This window comes from Cavia porcellus, unplaced genomic scaffold, assembly GCF_034190915.1.
Source record: "Cavia porcellus strain 051 isolate PalLab524CR breed Dunkin Hartley unplaced genomic scaffold, mCavPor4.1 scaffold_3, whole genome shotgun sequence".
Classification (NCBI taxonomy): Eukaryota; Metazoa; Chordata; class Mammalia; order Rodentia; family Caviidae; genus Cavia; species Cavia porcellus.
Window position 1 is genome coordinate 85,293,377 of NW_026947486.1, and position 22,190 is coordinate 85,315,566.

Below are 22,190 nucleotides of genomic sequence, written 5' to 3' on the forward strand. Positions count from 1 at the left end.
GACCAGCAGCATCAACATCATCAGGGAACTTGTAAGAAACACCAATTTTCAGATTCTACCCAGATCTACTGGATCAGAAATACTGAAGGTAAGACTGATCATCTGCATTCTAACAGACCCTGCAGGTAATTTTGTTATATGCTAAAGTTTGAGTATCACTGTACCAATAAAGTCCTATACTACATACTTCAAATGTAATACAGATACACACAATCAAGTAACTGACTTCAAATAACCACACAATAGGAAACTATTCTGTTAAGCAATAGCTGATACAAACATATAAGCTACTTTTAAAAAACATGTGTAAGTGGCTCTAAACTTGAGTGACACTTATCAAAGAAGTTTAACTGAAGCTGGGGTTACAGTGGTTCATGTCTGTAATTCCAGCATTCTGGGAAGCTGAGGTATAAAAATTCCAAGTTCAGGTCAAGCCTGTGCAACTTCGTGTCTCCGTGAGAATCTGCCTCAAAAATAATAAATTAATAAAAATAAAAATACTGCCTCCACCACCAAGGCAGTTTAATTACAAATACATTATCTGGAACTAAGGTTTTAGTCACCTTTTAAAGGAACTTTATAAATTCTGGTTGAATTCCAAACTAGGCCAACAAGTCTTCTAAACTCATAAACACAGACCAAAGAATTGGTCATAGTAAAATATTTCTATGGGCAAAAATGAATCAAAAGCCAGGTATAGTGCATGCCTACAATCCCAGCACTAGGGAGGCTGAGACAGGAGGATTGCTGTGAGTGTGAAGCGAGCCTGGGCTACTAAGTTGAGTTGAAGGCCAGCCTGAACTGCGCGGCAAGACTTTGTCTCAAAAAGGCCAAAAAAAATTCCTGACTTAGATTACTGAAAAGATTCATTTTTCCTACAACAACACTAGTAATAGCAAAAGACACATTTCTGCTTGACATGCTGGCTCTGACAATATTTTTCTCATCTTCTACCTCTACTACAAGAATGGAATGGAGATGGTGTAAGAACCAGGTATAAGTAGGACAGAAAAAAAAAGAGGAGGACTGCATTGGAAAAGCAGTAAGGGGAAATGTGGCAGCTCTAGCAACTGTGTATCTTGGCAAAAGTGTATATGTATATATGTGTATTTGTACAGGATTTCCATAATTTAGATGTTTGGTCTCTTGTTTAAAAATTTATGATACCTATAGCCAAAAAACTGCAAAACAAGAGATCTGAACATTTTAATATTTTCAACTAAAAAGAACTGCATAACTTACATGAAAATATGATTTTAAAAAAAAAGGCTGTTTACAGTCTCAAAGTAACTCCTCATAAAATACGTATTACATAAAACAAAGAAAAAAATTATAACCATATAGTGGAAAAACCTGATGCTAAGACTTTAGACAAGTAATTAAAGTTAGTATCACTAGTAATGGAACAAATAAATTTAATGTGATGCTCTGAAAAAGACAGATTGCCCTTTTCTTCTTTTTTTTTTGTGGTCCCAGGAATCAAACTATATACCAGGCCTGCCCCTTTTGTTCTTGAAGCTGGTACTTTTAACATGATTCATCTTTTTCTAAACCTTTATAATGATCAAGATGGTGAAACACTATCATTTCAGAACTGCATAAATGTGCTAAATAGTAAATGATATGTATAGTAACATTTACTTCACAGATATCTTTTAAAGTACCTTTCTAAAATGCAAATTTGTGAGCATTAAGAACAATCTACAAGGTAAGTAGTAAAAACTAAGTCAAATATTCCAGGTATCAATGGATTCAAATACAAAAACTGTTCATTTTTCTTAAGTTATTGTGTAAAATTAAAGTCAAATGCAACTAACAAACAATATATAAATTTGTAGTAGTACAGGGGATTGAACCTAGGGCCTTTGCACTGAGGTAAGTGGTTTTTCCCCCCGATTTGAGACAGGGTCTCACTAGTTGCCCCAACTAGCCTCAAATTTCCAATCCCCCTGACAGGTGCCCAAGCCACTGGGGATGCAGGTAGACCACCAGACCCAGCACAAAATTATACATCCTTTTCAGATATAAGGTATTAGATTGGGCAAAGATTTCTCTCAGGGCTGGGGATTTAGCTCAGCGGCATAAGCACCTGCCTTGCAAGTGTGTGGTCATGAGTTTGATCCCCGGTACCAATTAAAAAAGAAGATTTCTCTGTACAAAAAAATAAAAATATCATTAAATTGGAATTAATCAGAAAACATCCTTTCCTTTATCACAAGGCAGTTAAAAAGAAAAGACAAATCCAACTAAGAAAAATAATTTCAAAATCAAGTATGATACAGGCCTTATACTTAACAATATATAGAAAACATATACAACTCAATAATGAAAAGACAACCCAATCTGCAAATAGGCAAGAGGCATGAACAATACTTTTGCTAAAGATAATTACAAATGGCAAATAAGCACATGAAAAGATGATCACTATGACTAGTTATCAAAGACAAAAAAAGCACAAAGAGAGAACACAACATACTTACTAGAACAACATATCTACTCAATGGAATGAGGTAAGACAGTGAAAATACTAAGTGTGGTAAGGGTATGGAGCAATTGGAAATCTCATACAATTGCTCCTAAGGATACGAAACGGTATAAACACTTTGGAACAGTTTGACAATTTTACATTAAGTTAAAGATACACTTACTTATATGACCCAACAATCTCACTATTGGGGACATAAAAATATATGCCTCCCAAAAAACATGCACAACACATTCAAAGCAGTTTTAGTTATAAATCCCAATTTAAAACAACCTAAATTCCACAACTGAGGAATAAACAAACACTAGTACTTCTATATAATGAAATATTACTCAGCAAAAGAACTACTGACATATGTCGTAACTCACATGGATCTCAAAAACATTAGGACAGAAAAGGGTATATATAATTCCATTTACATAAAGCTATAGAAAAAGTAATACCACAGTGACACAAAGCCTATCAGAACAAGGGAATGAGAAAACTGACTGCAAGGTGGCAAGAGCAACTTTATGGGTAATGAAAATATTCCACTGATTATTTGTTGCGATTGTGGTAGTAGATATACAACTGTATATATCTGCTAAAACTCATCAAATTAAACAATTAAGATTGGAGAACTTTACCACACATAAATTATACCTCAAAGCTAACTTTAAAAAAGTAAAACAAGTATAAAATGCCTGGAGTTATGCCTTGAAGGGAGTACAAAGGGAAACTCCAGCTTCCTGGTGCTACTGTATGTCTTGGTATGGGTGGACAACTGGGTACTCAGCCTGGGAAAGGTCCCTGATCTGTATTGTAGTTTATGATTTATGTATTTATTTGTGTGTTTAGGATTTAGAATACATATATGATATAATCATAAGATACATACATGCTTAGTACATAATAAGCTTTACACAAACCTTACTCAACTTTTCTTATTTCTAGAAATCCTGATAAATACAGGTATACTCAGAAATTTTCATTTCCAAATTTAGTTTTCTACAAGAGAGAAAAATTTTACTAACCTCCTTCATAAATGACTTGCCTATGCGCACCACTTTTGCAAATAAAATAGGATCATGAGAAAGGTGAGGACCGAGGTAACAGAACATATTGAATACATCTCTCCTCAAATCTTCAAAGCTCTCTGCTTGCTTTGGTGCTCTTTTGTTTTGCAAAGCGCTAACAGGTGAGCCTTTAGCACCTTTAGGAACGCCAACTCTATAAAAAGAAAAAAATTATAAATATGAATATATATATAATATATACCATTTAAAATCAACACAATCATCTTAATGAGTAAGTGAATCTTTTCTTGTTCACATTTGTTTTCTGTATTTCAACTGTACTTAACTTTATTATACTAAATAGTTCTTAGCTGGTATAAAAAGAAAAATATTCATTAGGAGTAAAATCAGAGCTCAGAGGAAAATGTTTCAAATTAATAGATTCTAACAAAAGGATACCAGAGAAGTGTAGATTTCAAGTCATATTTAACATATTATCATATGAATTTGAGTTAAACTTGGTCAGTATCAAGAATAGGGATACAGCAGTAGAGAACAAGGGGACTTCAGATACACCTGAAGATGAAACAGAAAAATATGGATATAATATCACTGATTCAAGTCAATAAAACACTTCTCAGTCAGAGTGATACAAGTGAGACTGATACAAGTGAAATGATAGTAAGGAAGGTGAGCAGCATAATGAAAGAAGGTACCATACTAAAGAAAGTAGCATGCCCAGAGTTCTCACCTGCTGAGCAAGTGTTCCACTATGGAATCACTGGGGTCACTCTCTTAGAAGCCTTCATGGTCCACAGCCCAGGTGGCACTGAAGGCAGCAGCCAGTAGCTATGCACAAGTCACTAGCCTGGAGCTTTGAATCAGTCTCTTATCTGTGCAGCTTAAGTCAGAGCTGCTGCCAATATTTGCTCCTCAACACCTTGCAAATAGGCTCAGGGCTACAAGACTGGTTGACACAGTAACTAGGGACGATAAGAGAGGCTTCACTAGTAATTTCCTGAACAGCAGACTATATGCCAGGAGACATAAGGCACACAGTGTTAATGTCCTCCCTCAGAGTCGCTCAACCCATGATAGAGAAACACCACACTAAGTAAAAACCTCAGGAATTGTCTATTTCCACCCAAAAAGGAGGAAAACTCAAAAGCAGAGGAAAAAAATTTTTCACTCTTAATGGGGTAAATCTAATTTTTCATAATTCACTAGACATCAGGAAAGAAGTCACTAATACATATTCAACGAACTGTGAACAGTTCTTATCTTTTGAGAATACATAACACATGTGTGGTTTGAAGAGAAAAGATAAATATGCAGATTTTTTAAGGTAGTCCTAAACTAGTTCTACCTCAGTGTTAGTACACAGCAACATACCTTCGGTAGAGAGGCTCAATAGTTATGTGAATCAGCTTGCAAATAGCAAGGGCTATTAGTTTATGTGAAGCTGCATAGTATGGAGGCATCTGATCCATAATGTTTTGTGCATGCTGCCAATCACCGATCTTTAACAAGGCTTCCAACAAACCAAGTTTTTGGTTATCAGGTGGCTAAAAATGAACAGGCACAACAAAGATACTTATGATACAGACATCAAGAAATCTCAAAACTTCTCTTTAAAAATTGAGCTAAACACAAAAATTCTGTGCCAAAACGTATCAAAAATATCTGCCACTCCTGAGAAACAGCATTTTCCTGAATATTTAATGTAAAATGAAAATACGATCTGCTTTTTCATTTAGTAGGCATATGCACTACAGTTTAATAAACTTGGGATTAAACACTAGTTAATACTATATGGTGCCACAGGGAATTAGAATTAATTTATCTTTGAGAATTCCTTTAGGAGTTAAGGGACATTCAGATATAGGGCAAAAATACAATTAATACACTTTGATTTTACATAGAATATATTTTAAAATTTATATTTAAAAATATAGTAGCCTCTTTTGGGAGGGTGCCGTTCAGATTAAAAATGAAATCACATCTGCAAAATGAGCATTCCCTAAATCAGGTACTTACTCATTCAAATTTAAGAAATTATGCTCTCATACGCTGACAAACTATCAGAAGTTAAATTTATATAATTTATTATGAGCTATTTATTAGAAATTATTAGAAATCTAGTAATTTCTAATAAATTTCTAAATAAAGAAAACAATGTTAAATTTACTAGAATAAATTCTATACCTTCTCTACCTTCTCCTCTTCTTTTTCCTTTTCTTTCTCTCGTTCATCGAGTTTTTCTGACGATAATACAACCATTGTAAGTTTTCTAACAATTTGCTTAGCTTCCACAATTTCTCGTTTGTGTTCATCCATAATGCAATTATCAGCTGGAAGAAGCTTTAAAAAGTTCATTAAATTTCAAGAAACAGTTAGTGCCAACTATATACTTATATAAAAAGCAAACAGCACTATTCTCATTTGATAAAACTATAAATAAGAAGTCTAGCCTATTCATGACTAGGATTTCCCTTCTAAACTCTCACTCAGTTATTGTAATTTGACAGGGTTAGGTATTACCTAATTTTGTATACATCCTAAAATTCTGTAGCATTTCAAAGTTTCATGTCTTCTCTCTATTATAGGTCCTAACTGAACACAAGAGTGATGTTACCACTAAACTTGTTAGTCTGCCCCCCAAAATACCTATATCTATTCCATTAAAAATACCACATATTTCCCGCTTTCAAGGCCAATCTCCTAATTAAATAAATTACTGTATATGGATCAAATCTGGGAAGGGTGGGTTACTGAATTATAACAAGGAATAGATTTGAACTCTAAAAATGTCAAGTTTGACATCTTCTTTTATTTTCTAAGTATCTATTTAAGTCTCAGACAAGTTTCTATTTTATTGTAAAAGAGAAAGTAAACATTTATAGTCAACCTTCTAACGACAAAGACTCAAGAACAGCCACATTTTATCATGGTTAATATAAGTATTTCATATAATAACCATGGTATAAAGAAAAAAGACAATCAACAAACTACTTAGTTTCTAAGCACCATAGAGCTACAAAAACAGTAGTTCTACTCCCTAGAAATGTTTATTTCAGTAGCTAAAACAAACACCAAGTAAACAATCAATAAATAATAAAAGAAAAGGTAAAAATGTTAAATACTGTAGGCTTCATTCATTAGTCAAGAAAAAAGGAGGGAGAAAGTCACTATGGACTGGTGCAAGGAGGTAAAAAAGATTTTTTTTTTCAGTCTGCATGGCAAACACATTTTTCCAGCTTTACTTGTATGCCTTGCATTAGTCCTCATCTTTGTTACCTGGACCATTGCAATTTCCTCTAATGCACAAACTGAATGATTCTTCTTACAGTTATCTCAATTTGTACTTTTGTGTATTTTGAAAACAGTATATTATTGGGTGTATATGAAGCAAAAATATATCCTTCGATTTTATATGTATCTAACATAAACAATAAGCCAAATTTTTTATCCCACCTGACAATCTTTGTCTTCTTAATAGGAACATATGGTTTGCTTGCATTTACTGTTATACTCAGACATAATCATTATTAAATTTATCACCATTTTAAATCTTTCATTTGTTATGCCAGATTGCCTACATCTTTAAATTCTCCCTTTTCTGATTGATTTTCTATATTCTCAGTTTGTGTATTACTTCTCTTCTTTAAACGCTAAATGGCTGTCTCTGCCCAAGAGGAAATAAAACAGACTATGTGCACTCAAAGTCCTACTAATAATTTAGTTTCAACCTACTTCTCCATCTTCATTTCCCCTACATACCACATAGGGTCCAACTTGAGATTCCTGATAGTTACATAATAGGATGATGAAGTCTCTTTAAACTCCTTGCCTTTATATTAACTTAATTTTAACTCCAAAGCTTTCAAGCATTTAAACCTGGACAACTCCTAGTCACCTATCAAGATTTCAATTCAACATCACTATTTGGAAACGTATTCCAAAATCCAAAATATATGATCACTATCTACTCTGAGCTCTGACATCACTTTGTGAATACCCCCAATAGCATACTTTACAATACTATTTTTCTCCTTCTTAGAATACAACTGCTTTAATGATAGAAACCAAGTTTTATTCAATTCTGTATAAAAATGGGCAAGGAAGTTATAAAGTGATTTCAAAAACAGACAAGATAATGTCAGCTTTAGACACGCTTAAGACAACACGTATTCTAATTCAAATCTAATGTAATTTATACACTGAAAATTTAGCTTTTTCAAACTGACAGCTAAACTATCGTTATAACCTATAGGTTATTTATCATAATCACAACTCTTCTAAATCCCCAATCTAGCAATAAAGGCACAATAGTAGTCATTTGCTACACAATAAAAACACAAGTACTTTTTAGATACACCAAAAACATAAATATGCTAACAAAGCTAATCATTCATCTTGCAATGGATCTAAGATTAACACTATAGAGAAAAGGAAGAAGTGCTGGATAATCCCATATTTCCTGTTATTCACATGATACAGAAACAGAAAACTATATTAAAACTTGGCTTTTCTTCCCATTAGACATGCCTTGATAATGACTGAAAGAATTTGAACTTTGTATCTAATCTTAACTTCAGTAAAGGTGACCAAAAGGTATTTGATTTCCACAAGTGTCTAAGAAATGAATTAAACGCATTCATTTTATCAAGTAAACAAAGTATTAATGTATTAGGGCTTTAAAAAATAAGACTTTTGAGAGCTAAAACCAACCTTGCAGTGCTACATGACTGCCTACTCCTCTACCCCATCCCTGGGCTAGATAAGCAAGTATTACAAGCAGTGCACTTGACTTACATGTACATAAAGATCATCTAAATCAATAAGATTAAATTGCAGAAGTACTGCTGCAACTCTGTATAAAGATGATGGAGTCTCGCCATTTGGTTCCTTTAAAACAAAAGAAAAGTTTCAACTTAGTGTATAAAGTGAAACGATTAAAATTGTATCTTTTATCTACTTATAATGAAGAATATACTTCAAGAATATACTTCATTGTCACATAAAAGACCTGAATTTAGGGCAAAAATTACTGTATCAGCATCATTCTTCACATTGGAGTATCTTCTGACAAACATGAGAAAGTTTTAAAAATAGGCTTTTACATTATACATTTGAATAACATTTGACAATTGAACAGAATAAGTAAAAACTTAAACTGTATAACAACTGCCTGCATCTGTGTTTATATGTTTTCTTAACTTGCTTTTTCTAGTATTTCTCTCAATGGATGCGCAGACAGACAAGACTGGCAAATGTGTACACATATAACTATTTGTTTGCTTTCTACTTTCTCCTTATACTTTTACTTCTTGGATTCTATATTAAGCATTATATGTTTGTCTTCTAACTTCTCCTTCAAAACAAGCGTCCATATATACTACAGCCATGGAAATCAAAGTCAATTCCAGGTTAGCCATGAGGATCACACACTAAAACACAAGGATCTTTTGAATAACAGTTTTTGAAAATTTTTAAACTTCTGGGATCAGATGAATAGAAAATAAAAAACTGGCAATACCAAGTCAAATGTTCGAATAAAATTGAACAAATACTGACAACACACCAAGCTTTTATTTTACTGCACATGGACAATAAACCTTTGTGGTTAATTCACCCATCACAACTGTGATGGGTATTTGGAACATAAAATATGGAGCTAATCAAACTTCACGTATTATTTAAAGACTATGTCATTTAATACAGATATATCTTCAATTTAACAATAATTCCTTGGTTTTAAATGTCTGCTTATAAATGGTAAGAATCACAATAGTTTTTAATGAAAACAAATGTTGGTCAGAGTTTCAGAGCAAACTCACAAAAACATGGCTAACTTAATACTGACCACCTCTCCTCCACCACCCAAATGAAATATACTAAGATTCCATTATTTCTTTTATCCTTATTTAAATGAGCTCCAGACTCCCAAGTCAAACATCAACTCTCACACTTGGATCATGATATTCTCCACAATCCCTGTTCTCTGTTTTAACTCACTCTTCCATAGCCTTGAAACGCTTTCATAGAATTCTCTGGAATTTCTAATCCATCCTCAACAAATCTCCCTATATATCGAGACTCCTCTTCCAAAGATCCCATTCACCTTGTGCTTGAACAGACCTTGGCACCCTTCACTCTTGATTCACTATCACTCTTCTTGCAGGCTCTACTTGGGTTTTAGGTTAGGGTTTTTGTTTTTGTGTATTACCCAGATTAATCTGCAATTCCTAGGCTTAAGTAGTGATCCTCTCACCTCAGCTTCCAGAGTAGCTGGAACTATAGGTACATGCTGCCTCCAGGCTCAGCTAACTCTTTTCTTAATTTTCTCAACTTCAGAGATTTTTATATACATGTGTATATACTGCTTCTACCAAGCTGGCCTTAAACTCTTTCCTCTCTTCCCAGTATCTTTTCCTTTACCCTATCCTAGCCACTCAACTCATATCCTAAATCTTAGTATCACCAATATCTATAACCCCCTCCATGATACCAATATATCCACGCTCACATAGACCCTGAATGCTGTTGGCCAATTATACTCTATTTGTCTCATCCATGCACTCAACGACTTCCTGTTTTCTATTTCAGTAAGAAAATTGGATCAATTGGGCTTCTACAAAAACCCCACAATTGGGGGCTGGGGATTTAGCTCAGCGGCATAAGCATCTGCCTTGCAAGCAGGTGGTCATGAGTTCAATCCCCGGTACCAATAAAAAAAGAAAAAAGAAAAAAAATCCCACAATTGTACCTATCAACAACTATAGCTATATATGCTACCTTCTCAACTACTATGAAAAGTGAACTCTGATGCTATTTAAAGTCAACCTACCTACTTACACACTAACCTTCCTTCTCTATTTAATAATATAATCCAAATAATTCTCCCTATTCTTTTTTACCACACATATTCCTTTCTACTTGATCATTCCAATCAGCATACAGGAGTATTCTCTTTCTCATCTTTACAAAAAAATTATTTCACTTTAGTACACTTCCCCTGCCACCTACCACTCCACTGTCTGCACCGCTTGGTAGTATCTCCTTAAAAGAGTTGTCAGTTGTCTCTCATTCCATTCTTCCCATTCTCCCTTAACACAACCCAACTCCATCAAAATAACCAGTTTTTATGTCTTTGATGATTAATCCAATAGCCAATGCTCAGTCCTTAAATCCCCTACTAGAAGCATTTGACAGAGTTGATTATTTCTTCTTCCATTTAGCTTCCAAAATGCCATAAACTCTATTTTCCTCTTAACTTGCACACCACTCCTTTTCTACTTTCTTGCTGGTCCCTTCTCTTCTTCTAAAGCCCTTAAAATTGACATGCTCTAGAGTTCAGTCTTTGATTCTCTTCTATCTTTCTATATTCAACTTGGGGTGATTTCATCAAGTATTGTAACTTTGAACAGCATCTAATCTTTCAATATATCTATTTTCATTTCTAGCCCTATGATTGCTCCTGAATGCTAGATTTAAACACCTAACTATTTATTCAGTTCCTGTTGTTTACCAGACCCATATACCAATTACTTATACCTGGAAATCTAACAGATTTCTCAAACTTAACACATACACAACTGATCTGTTACTACCTCCAACACTCCATATCCATTCCATTTGAAATTTCCCTTATCTCACCTGATGACAACTCCCATCTTTTTGGCTTCTTGATAAAAAAAAATCTGAAATGTGTAGTCCTTAACTCTAGTTTCTAATACTCTACATCCAATCCATCAGCAATCTCACCTTCAAAATATATTCAGAATCTGACCAACATTCACTGCTATCACAATCTGGTGGATCCTTGTAAAACTTTAATCAACACAAACATACTCAAGTATGTTCACACTTTTTCTTTTTGCCTCTCTCTCCCTCCCCCACCCTTATACTCTTGAAGATTGCTACTAAAGAAGCTCTTTCCTCAATAAGTTACTAATGATAAAATATTACAGCAATTTTCTTGACTTTCCAGTAAAAACTGCATTTCAAGGAAACCAAATGGCCTGAGTTGATAATAAGCAACTCTTCTTTATTTAAGAATGACAACTAATGGATGTGAAGGGCATGATAAAGTTAGTAAACCAAGAATATAGAGCTCTTCGGGCAAAACACTGGCTCAACCAAAGATTACCCATGGATCCTAAACCATTTAAAATAAGGCTGATGAGAAACTGAATATTCACTTTAGTGTCAAAGTATCAACCTGCATGTAACTTAGTGGTAGGGTGGGGGGTGTAACACAAGGCTCAGACTGCTACTGATCCATTTAAAGACGGACATCAGATATTAAAGTACATGAAACCTGTATCATAACCTCTAAAGTTTTTTGCTGTTAAATATTTTACTGAGTATAATCAAGCCATTACACCTGACTGCACATATGTAAGAAATATAGAGACAAAGAGCAAATTAAATCAGCCATGAAAAAGCAACCATACAAATCCAAAGTGAATCTTCTGAGGAATGATCTTATCAGCAATTCAATGCAACTAACAGGAGGCATTCTAAATAAAAAGAGACTGAAAAATCTTGACCATCAAATGCAGCATATGGTCTTTGGTTCATCATTTCAACAAACTAGTTGTGAATACACTTTGGGGACATCTTAGGAAATCTGAATATAGTTTCACTTTATTATATGACAGTGATTTCATTAGGTATGAAATTAGCCCTCTGATTAAAATGTCCTTAAAGAGTGCAAAGTACAATATTCTAGAAGAAACTTTCATGATAACTAATATAAATAAATACATATTTCAAAAAAGCATGGCAAAATATTAGTAAACTTAATTCCAGGTGATAAAGTTATAGTCATACATTAGTTATTCTTCTCTTTATACTTGAAAATACTGATAATAAAACAAAGAAAATGAAAAATCTAACTTATATCACTCCCCTATTCAAAACCCTCACATAATATCCACACTAAGACTTTGCACTGATTCTCTGTCCCCTAGTGCCTCTTACCTCTGACTTCATCCTACTGCCTCCCACTCAATCACGCTGATCCAGCCATGCTGGCCTCCCATGGGTTCTTTAACACATCAGGCATGTTCATATCTTTGGGCTGCTGCATTGACTGTCTGGAGGCTCTTTCCCAGGTATATGTACAACATATACTCCAAGCATTTGCTTAAATCTCACCTTTTCAATGAATTCTAGTCTCACTATCCTATTTAAATTTGCAATCTATGACCTCAGCACTCCTGATGTTCCTTATCCTACTCTATTTTTCACCACTTTGTGGATCACTTCACTTTCAATTTACTTAGAATATAAACATCATGAAATCAAGTATTTCCGTTTATAAATGTAACTCTAGTGCCTAGAACAATACCTTGCATCTAAGGGTGCCCAGACAATACTTCTTAAATGAAATGAATTTGGAGAGAGCATAACATGGTACCATTATTACTACTCTGTGTTATGAATCCAAAACTCAAGGGGCTGTAGTTGAAAACCATCATTTCCTCCTCGTTTCCTGTGACAAAAATATTTCAGCAGAGTTTATCTTTAGGCACCCTTACACTTCCTAGTATTTCCTTCTTACTATTCTTTCTGTTGTTCCTCATGTTTTTGCTAACTCTCTATTGTAGAAATCAGAGAAATAAAAATATGCCTATCCTACTCTTCAAAATGGTAATGTGCTTTTAAAATTGTTTACATTCTCCCTCACCCTTCCAAGTCAAAACATTCAAAACAGCTAATCATGGGTTGATCAGAGCCTGGGGATTTAGCTCAGTGGCAAAAGCACCTGCCTTGCAAGTGCACAGTTGTGAGTTCGATCCCCACTACCACCACCAAAAAAAAAAAAAAAAAAAAAAAGAATCAACTCATGGGTTGATACTAGAATAAAAATCACTCTTGCCAACATCACAGTAGGAATATTTACTTTTGCCTAGAAGTATTAGCACTAAGGGGTAAAAAGAAGCCTAAATTAAAAATACATTTAAGAAGGAATAAACATTTTCAGGAAGTGATAGGGAAAGGAAATGGTAAAAAGTTAGGCAAGGGACTAACATACAGGTTGACCATGTACACCAGGAGCCCTTTTCATAAGATTACATCTCTAAACAGCTATTGTTTTTCTTAGCTTTCCTTACTTTCCCTCCTAAGATCATAAATTACCTAAAATCTTTGACATTTCTTCTACACTTAGTAGCCCTTAAGATTCAGACTCTTAAAATGACAAGATACATCTGGCAATTGACATAAGAGAATGGGGATTACATACAGCAATATAAGATTTATTTCTTCCATTAACAGGTTATTTGTGAATCAAGTATTTTTGGCTATATTTTATATAAGGAAAATCCCCATTATCTACAAAAAAGGACAAATACTAGCAAACACTTAATCCCCAGGTATATTTAACTCAGCTTAAAGTTTTCATTATATGGAATATTTTCATATAAGGATTTTTAATTCTAAAACTATGAACACAATTAACCTGGTATTACAGAGAGCATTATGTACTATGATATGTCCTAAAATATAAGCCTCAACTTGTATTCTAATTTATCATGCCCCAAGTTAAATTATGGATATGCTTTTATTTCAGCAGTGGGCTTCATGTTCTTGAACCCAAAGCAACCGTGGTACCTCTTAAAATCTAATGAAATATAGTACTTGCATCTGTTTCCCAGTATCAGTAGTGACAAGCCTATGGCACATGCATCACAGCAATCTGCATCACTGAAAACTCTAAAAGGTTCTCATTCACTGCCCTAGCCTAAGAGTGGTCTCTCATGCTGCTGGGAGAAAAAAGAACAGCTTCTATTGCTAATTTTTTAGCAAAGGCATAATACCACTCTTGCCTAAAAGTCCTTCCACATGACTTGTTTGAACTTTAAAACTATATGCTTTTAAGCACTGATGTGCCATATCTTCTGTTTTCTGGAGCATTCTGGAGAATACAAAAATAAAGAATAGCAGAGGCACAGGCACTGTATCACTTAGAATCCAAAAAGGAATTCTCAGATTATCATGAACTACAGCTCCAAGAAAACAGGGGTAGGCATTCCTCTGCACCAGAGTACCATCAGTACCTAACAGAGCAAAGGACATCATAAACATTCAATGAAAGAGTACTTCTTAACCAGCTGGTTCTGCTAGACAAGTAAGCAAATTAGCAAAGTCACATCAAAAGGACAATGGAGGCCTTAATACATCTTCCATGCTACCTAGAGAATTCTCTTCCTAAAATACAGAGCACTTACTTACAATTATTGAACATATATTATTGTAGAGCTGTAAACTAATTCACAGAAATTAGTAAAACAGAACCTGCCCTAAATGGCTCACAATCTTGCAAAAAAAAAATAGCCACAATTTATTCTAATGTAACATGATTAAGTATCAGAAATGTGTCAATTTTTATAAAACTATAAGAAATGACTAAATCTACACAGGTGAAGTGTCATCTAAGACATTACAGAGCAAGTAGTACTTGATCTTAAAGAATAAATAGGAGTTTACAAGATGAAGAAAAGAGAAGTGAGAGTGTTAAGTAAGAATAGTTTTCTAGGTATAAGGAACTGCGTGAAAAAAGGTTCATAGCAATTCAGGAAACTGCTAGTCATCATTTGATATAATTAGATTATTAGGTTAAGAAAAAAAGCCTGAAGATAAGGCTGGAAAAAAGATCAGCGCTGGACTGTAAAGAGCTTTTCCTGGCACTTGCTGAAATTTGAACTTCACTCTACCAGCAAAGACTTTTGAGCAGTAAAGTGCCTTAGTCAAATCTCTTTTAGAAAGTAATAATAGTAGTAATTTTGTAATATAAAAGATGAATTGAAAGACAAACAATCAGTGATATAGATTAGCTTGAGAGCAATTATAGTATGTAATGAAAAATGATGTAAAATATACCTCAAGTATTTATTCAAATTCATAAAAATTCCAGTAACAATTGTCTATATAATAAAATCCTAACTCATAACACAGTATTCAAGGTTCATAACAATCTAAAATGAACCTACCTTTCCAAAGTCATTTTCTATCCTTTCTTTTCCTATTTTTCAATACAGTTATAGCAGATTATGGACCATTCCTTATTGTATATTCATACCACTACACTTTCATTCTCACACTATGTATTACTCTTGTATAGAAAACTCTTGAACTCTTATTCATCCTTTAAGAACTAGCTTTAAAAAGGGTTATATCTATGAAGTCTTCATTGAGTCTCTCTCTCCTAAGACAAAATTTAATTATGCAAGCCTCTAGACTTTCATATCACAGCATTCATACTAGTACAGTACTTAACATACCATTAGCTCTTCATGGATCTATTTCCTCTAAAAGAATGAGCTGAAACCAATGATTATTAAATAAAACTCATATTACACACATAGAAGTATGATGTTAACCTGTATATACAGATATACATTTTTTTTACCTGGTAAAACTTGAATTTGAACCCAAGAATATGACACAGTGTTTGCGGCTCACACATACTCATGTAAGATTCTAATAAAGATATAAAGAAGTCATCGTGTTCTGGCCTGCATTCAAACACTTCTAAAATGACATCCAAAACTCTATTGGGATCCAGATTAAAGCATCCTGTAACAGATGAGATATACACAAATTCAAAAGTGATTATATGTCATTTCTAGTAAACCCAGTAACTTTCAGGGAAAACTTACATAGCAAAATAAAAATGATTTTAAAAACAACTTAAAAGTTTGTTTCCCCTTCTTCAGAGAGAAATATTTATTACTTTCAATATGATCAAAAAATAACATTCTATACATTTTACAGACAAGAATGTGACTTATCCAAGATCACAGGATGGGTTAATGACAGGTCTGGAGATGGAGCCCAGAACCTGGGATACTAGTCAAGTAAACGTTCTTCTATGCCACATTGTCTCATCAGTCCAGTGAAAGAGATCCACACAATTAATTCTTAGCAAGATATGAAAATCAAACAATACACTTGACAAATTAGGCAACTAAAGGGTTTTTATAAAAATATTTTAGGCAAAAATATCTGGCATGTTGAAATAAAATTAAAAGTTTAGGTTCATAAAACTGGACCATCATTTATACAATCATTTTAAATGATTACATTTATCTTACATATACAATAGAGCTATAAAATAAAACTGTCCTACTGACTTATAGTTTCAAGCAGTATACTGGTAATAAAGAGATCAGAGAATATCAAGGGAGTTGGAGAAATGACAACAGAGTACAGATAACACAGAATAAAAACCCATACACAGCAGGAAAAGAAACACTGACTAGGTATTTATGGCTATTTATCCATGTACATCTCATAGGGAAAACTAAAAAGGCCAATTGCACATGGACTCGATAAACATTCCTACCAGCCACTCTAATTCTTAATACACTAATTCTATATGCACTCCACCTGTTACCATTATAGTTTAGTCACATCGTATGTACATTATGCTATGAGAAATTAATCATTTGCACACAACAAAAAGAAAAATTACTTTAAATGACACAGGTAATTCTATACACCATTCCTCTCAATAAAACACCATCTTATACTAGAATCAAGAATGAGATATTAATTTGCTAGTTCCTCGGTTTATTTCCATTCTCAACTGCATCAAGTTAAATGAGATTGTAGTATTTTAAATTATGTGTTTTTCATAACCACTTTATTGGGTAAACAAATAAACACTGATTTCTTCTAATGTTAGAGAAAAAAAGAACAACTATGTTCAACTTCGGGAGATATGTGAGGTCTAAACACATTTTTTATAGATAACTTAGAAGATTTTTTTCTCAAGAAAAAAAAATTTACTTAGTTTTTTGAACCAGGGTCTCACTATGTAGCTCAGGATGGCCTTGAACTCAATAACTCACTGTGTAACTCAGGCTGCCTTCAAACTTATGGCAATCTTTCTGCCTCAGCACACCACCCCTTACCGCAACCTAAGATTACAGGTGTACACCACCACCTCCAGCAAGAAAATTTTTATAACTATTCCTACCCTAACGTTTTTACAAATGATCTTCAGTTACTTCCATTAAATGCACATTTATTCATATTAAATGCCGTAAAACTTATGTATGGTTCATAATATCTTAGCAATAACTTAGAAAACCAAATACAAGTATTTTCCCCTTTTTATGTAACCAATATTTAAGAATGCATTTTTTTCCATTTCTCATACTAAGGAAAAGAATAAAACAGTAATCTTATCTTTAAAAAGCTTCAAATTTTCACAAATTCTCCAAAAAGTTGTTTTCTTAAAATTCTAGGGGAAAAATAATCCTAAATATTTTACCTCTTATCTCCAAAAAGTAAGGCCTCTGAAGATAAAAGTGACTCCAAAATAACAACTGGAATCCTTAAATTGGGGGATACAAAGTGGTACAACTACTTTGTAAAACTGGCAGTTTCTTTAAAAGTTAAATTTATACTTCGTATCATATGATTCAGCCTTTCCCTTCTTTGGCATTTACCTGAGGGAAATAAATGTCTCTGTTGATACAAAAACTAGTACACAAATATTCATAACAGCTTTCTTTGTAATAGGAAACAATTCCAAAGATCCATCAACACATGAATAAACAACTTATAGTATAACATGTGCAGAGGAACACTATTCCACAATAAAAAAGAACACAATCACCAACATGGGATCATCACAAAACAATTATGCTAAACTAATAATGCTGAATGAAATGAGACCAAAAAGCGATCACACACTGTATGATTATATTTAAAGAAGAATTCTAGAAAGAGCAAACTAACCTATGGTGACAAAAAGTATATCAGTGGTAGCCTGGGAAGAAGAAAGGGAGTAGAAAGATGGGATAATACAAAAGGACAAGAAGGAATTAGAGGGGGAGTGACAGGAATCTGTATTATCCTGTTTGTGGTGATGTCTTTCTTTATACAGCATACAAATATACACAGCTTACCAAATGTCAATTAGATCTCAATAAAGCTGCAAAAAACACTGATACAAATTGCTATAACACAAACAATAGATTATGGAAGTAGATCTATTAATTCTCTAACTCTGTAACTTCTACATTTAACATAAAAAAATCACTACATAAAAATAACTATTCTACCACAGAAATGCACTAAAAATAACTTGAGTTTCCTTAAAGATGGACACACAGATTTCCAATACATCTCAGCAATTGTATCTACGAACAAAAATGTAATTAAATAGGCAATAGCTGTCATAGGAATAAATTGAAATTCTTAATACAAAAATAAAAAACCAAGGTAAAAGCTGTTAACATGACAGAGAAAGATGTTTAGCCTACACATTGCAGAAAAGAAAACAGAATTACAGACTAAATCATATTCCAGGCAAATCTGATTTTAGAAGAAAATATAATTCTGAAAATAATTACCTACATTCACATAACTTGTGAATAAGGACTATAATTATAATATATTAGCTTACAAAGTTAACATTTCATTGACAACAGTTTACAATTTCAATATGATGAAATATGAACCAATAACATTTGTTTTAACAGTATTACTTCACTGAGGCTAGTTATCCATATTCTTTTTTTTTTTTTTTTTTTTTTTTTTTTTTTTTTTTTTTTTTTTTTGTCTTTTTGAGACAGGGTCTCACTATGCAATTCAGGCTGGCCTTGAGCTCACTTTGTAGCCCATGCTGGCCTCGAACTCGCAACGATCATCCTACCTCAGCCTCCCGAGTGCTGGGATTACAGGCGTGAACCACAATACCTGGCAGCTATCCATATTCTTAACTACCCATTACTTTCTAGGTTTAATCTAAGGCCATAACCTAGAGAAAAAGGCCTATACTTTAATTTAAAATAGATACCACTCTTTTTATCTTTCAAAATAAAAAAAAACAGTAAGTTTTCTAGTGGTAAATATCTCAGGTACTATAAATTAGTTAAATCAATTCCATGTTGTAAAGAGAAAAATAGCCAAATTGAAGGTTTAGAAAATTATTTTACAAATACAAACTTTTAAGTAACAGTAAAGCTATGTTACATATAGTAAGATACTAATAATAATCAATGAGCTTGAATGTCCAAAAAAAATTTTTTTTCAATGACAGCTGTGATAGAATATAAGACTCTTGTGTCCAAGTGTCTCAGAGAGGCTTTTGTCCACTCCAAGCATCAACAGACATGTGATCTTCACAAAGACCATAAGCCTGGCTCCTTACCACTACGATCAATTACATTAAAGAAAATACAGGCATGCACATATGCTCACAAACACAATGCCTTTGGAGAAAGAAACAGAACAATACTGGAGAGCAGTTGAAAATTAAGAAATGATTGTAATGATCATGAGGTCACTCCATTTAAACAAATATTTATAACTACCCACTAAGTGCTAAGTTCTTGAGATACAGAGATTAATAAAAGCTTCCTCTGTCCATAAGAAGAATTCACACCTTTCAGATAATACATCTTTGAAGAAATGCACTGAAAAGTAATTTGAGTTTCCCCAAAGATGGACACATAGATGTTCAATACATTGCAGCAACTGTAACTACGAGCAAAAAATGTAATTAAATAGGCATAGCTGTTGTAGGAATAAGTGAAAATTCTTAATGCAAAAATAAAAAAACCAAGATAAAGCTGTCAACATGACAGAGAAAGATATTTAGCATACACAGTGCAAAGAAGAAAACAGAATTACAGACTACATCATATTCCTGAAATTTGACCTTAGAAGAGAGAAAGTTCATGCTTTTACAAAAGGAAATGATTCAGCACCTAGAAAAAAAAACCCTTAGAAAATGGCTAAACATACCTATAATCCCAGCTACTCCAGAGGTTAAGGAAAAGAATTCCAAATACAAGGACAATCTACGAAATTTAGACTTTGTCTCAAAAACAAATTGTAAAAAGCTGGGGATATACCTCAGTGGTAGAGTGTTTGCCTAGTATGTACAAGGACCTGGAATTCAATCTGCATTACTAAAAAAGAAAAAAGAAAAATGAAAGAAGAAAAAGGAGAAAGGTTAAAAAAAAAAGGCGGTAAAGGGGAAGAAACAGGCTACTAAAAGTCTATGCTAGACTATTTCTAGGAAATAGTTTTGTACCTAACAAAAATTTTAAAAAAAACATATGAAAACACAAATTTCAGTCTGTTTTCACAGTAAGTGGCACTTTTCCTAACATAGAGTAAGAAGTTTTAACACAAAAACAGTTTAGGTAAAGGAGGTAGCCAACTGGCTTCTCTTTCAAAAAGGGACAGGAAGGAAAAAGCTGACAAGACAGAAATGACAAAGCTGACAGGACAGAAAGGAAAACGGTGTTGAGATGCATATTATAAAAAGATAATTAAAATATGAAGTGCTTTCAAAATAATGTATTCAAGGAAGCTAATGGTCTCACAATCTTTCCAAGAATGAAAATGGTCACTTGAAAAGTAAAAAAGAGAACTTGTGAGATCAAATTGGGCAAGACTCTCACTTGACACTTTTCAGCCCAATCTACAGTCTTAGACACTAGGCAACAAATGAAGGTCCTGAGCCTTCATTCTGGGAAAGTAAGGATTCAAGTCTAAGAGAAGACAATGACCCACTAATCCACAAACCAGGAAGAGTCATTCTCACCCTCTAAAATTAAGCTCAAGTAAACGAGCTCCACAACTAGATTTAAGGCAAAATTGTTTTATTTAGAGCAAGCATTGACAAACTGTGTCATATGGGTTAAATCCATTTGGCTATCTTTGTTAACTAAAATCCAGTCATATTCACTTATGTAGTGTTCACAGCCACTTCAACCTACAATGGCAGAGCAGTTGCAACAAAAACCATATGGCCTTATAGAAAAAGTTTGCTGATTTAAAACCAAGAAAAGATCACCTAACAATATTTTTTTATTGTACATACTGAAACATAAAACATGCTGTTTTTATTTTTTGAAGGTACATTAGTTCAGCAATCAAAAGAGCCTAATTTCTGGTACTTCTTCCTTTAATTTCTGAAGGATACATTTTGCCATCTTGTTGCAAGAACTACTTGACAGGATATATGTATGACCTGATATATCAAAAATCTACTACTAATGTCTCCATTTCTAAAGTTGTTTATTTTTTATTTTCTTTAAAGAGATTAAGACAAAAGAGGACAGAACAAAAAGGATCAGAACAGAACAATGTAAGCAACACAGCACTTCACAACAAGACAACCAGATATTAACAATAGCTACCAAAATGTCTCTTTCGTTGAAATAGTTGAGCACAACTTCTCATACAATAGTTTCATATTAATTTGTTTAAATTTAGTGTTATGGGCTGGGGATTTAGCTTAGCGGCATAAGCACCTGCCTTGCAAGCATGCAGTGGTGAGTTCGACCCCCAGCACTGATAAAAAAAAAAATTGGTGTTATATTTGAGATATCAATTACCCTACACTTTCAGTGTTTCTACTTCTTAGCTTGCTTATGCAGAAAACAGACTGGGATATTAGAATATAAATATTCTGACAAGCTAGAATCTATTATGGAGCAAACAACTACTTTTTTACCAAAAGATAATAAACAAGGACTTCTGACCAGACCAAGTACCCTGAATATAAGTTTTCTTTAAAATACATAGCTCCCAGCCAGGAATTTAGGTCAGTGGTATAAGCACTTGCCTGGCAAGCACAAGGTCATGAGTTCAATCCCCAGTACCTTAAAAAAAAAAAAAAAAAAACACATACCTCCTAATCGAGGTTATCATTTTCTGATAATGGCTAG

The 22,190-nt window shown here is 33.5% G+C and overlaps 1 protein-coding gene across 7 annotated transcripts in view; it reads right to left on the reverse strand.

Moving 5' to 3' along the window:
- Positions 1–22,190, reverse strand: part of Thoc2 (THO complex subunit 2) — a 115,254-nt gene that overhangs the window by 58,162 nt on the left and 34,902 nt on the right. For all 7 annotated transcript variants that reach the window (XM_063246361.1, XM_063246360.1, XM_063246358.1 and 4 more), the window contains exons 8-12: positions 15,902–16,068; positions 8,296–8,388; positions 5,686–5,841; positions 4,873–5,045; positions 3,499–3,694 (exon numbers count right to left, since the gene is read on the reverse strand). In XM_063246361.1, coding sequence (XP_063102431.1) covers positions 3,499–3,694; positions 4,873–5,045; positions 5,686–5,841; positions 8,296–8,388; positions 15,902–16,068 — 785 coding nt within the window. The remainder of the gene's footprint in view (positions 1–3,498; positions 3,695–4,872; positions 5,046–5,685; positions 5,842–8,295; positions 8,389–15,901; positions 16,069–22,190) is intronic.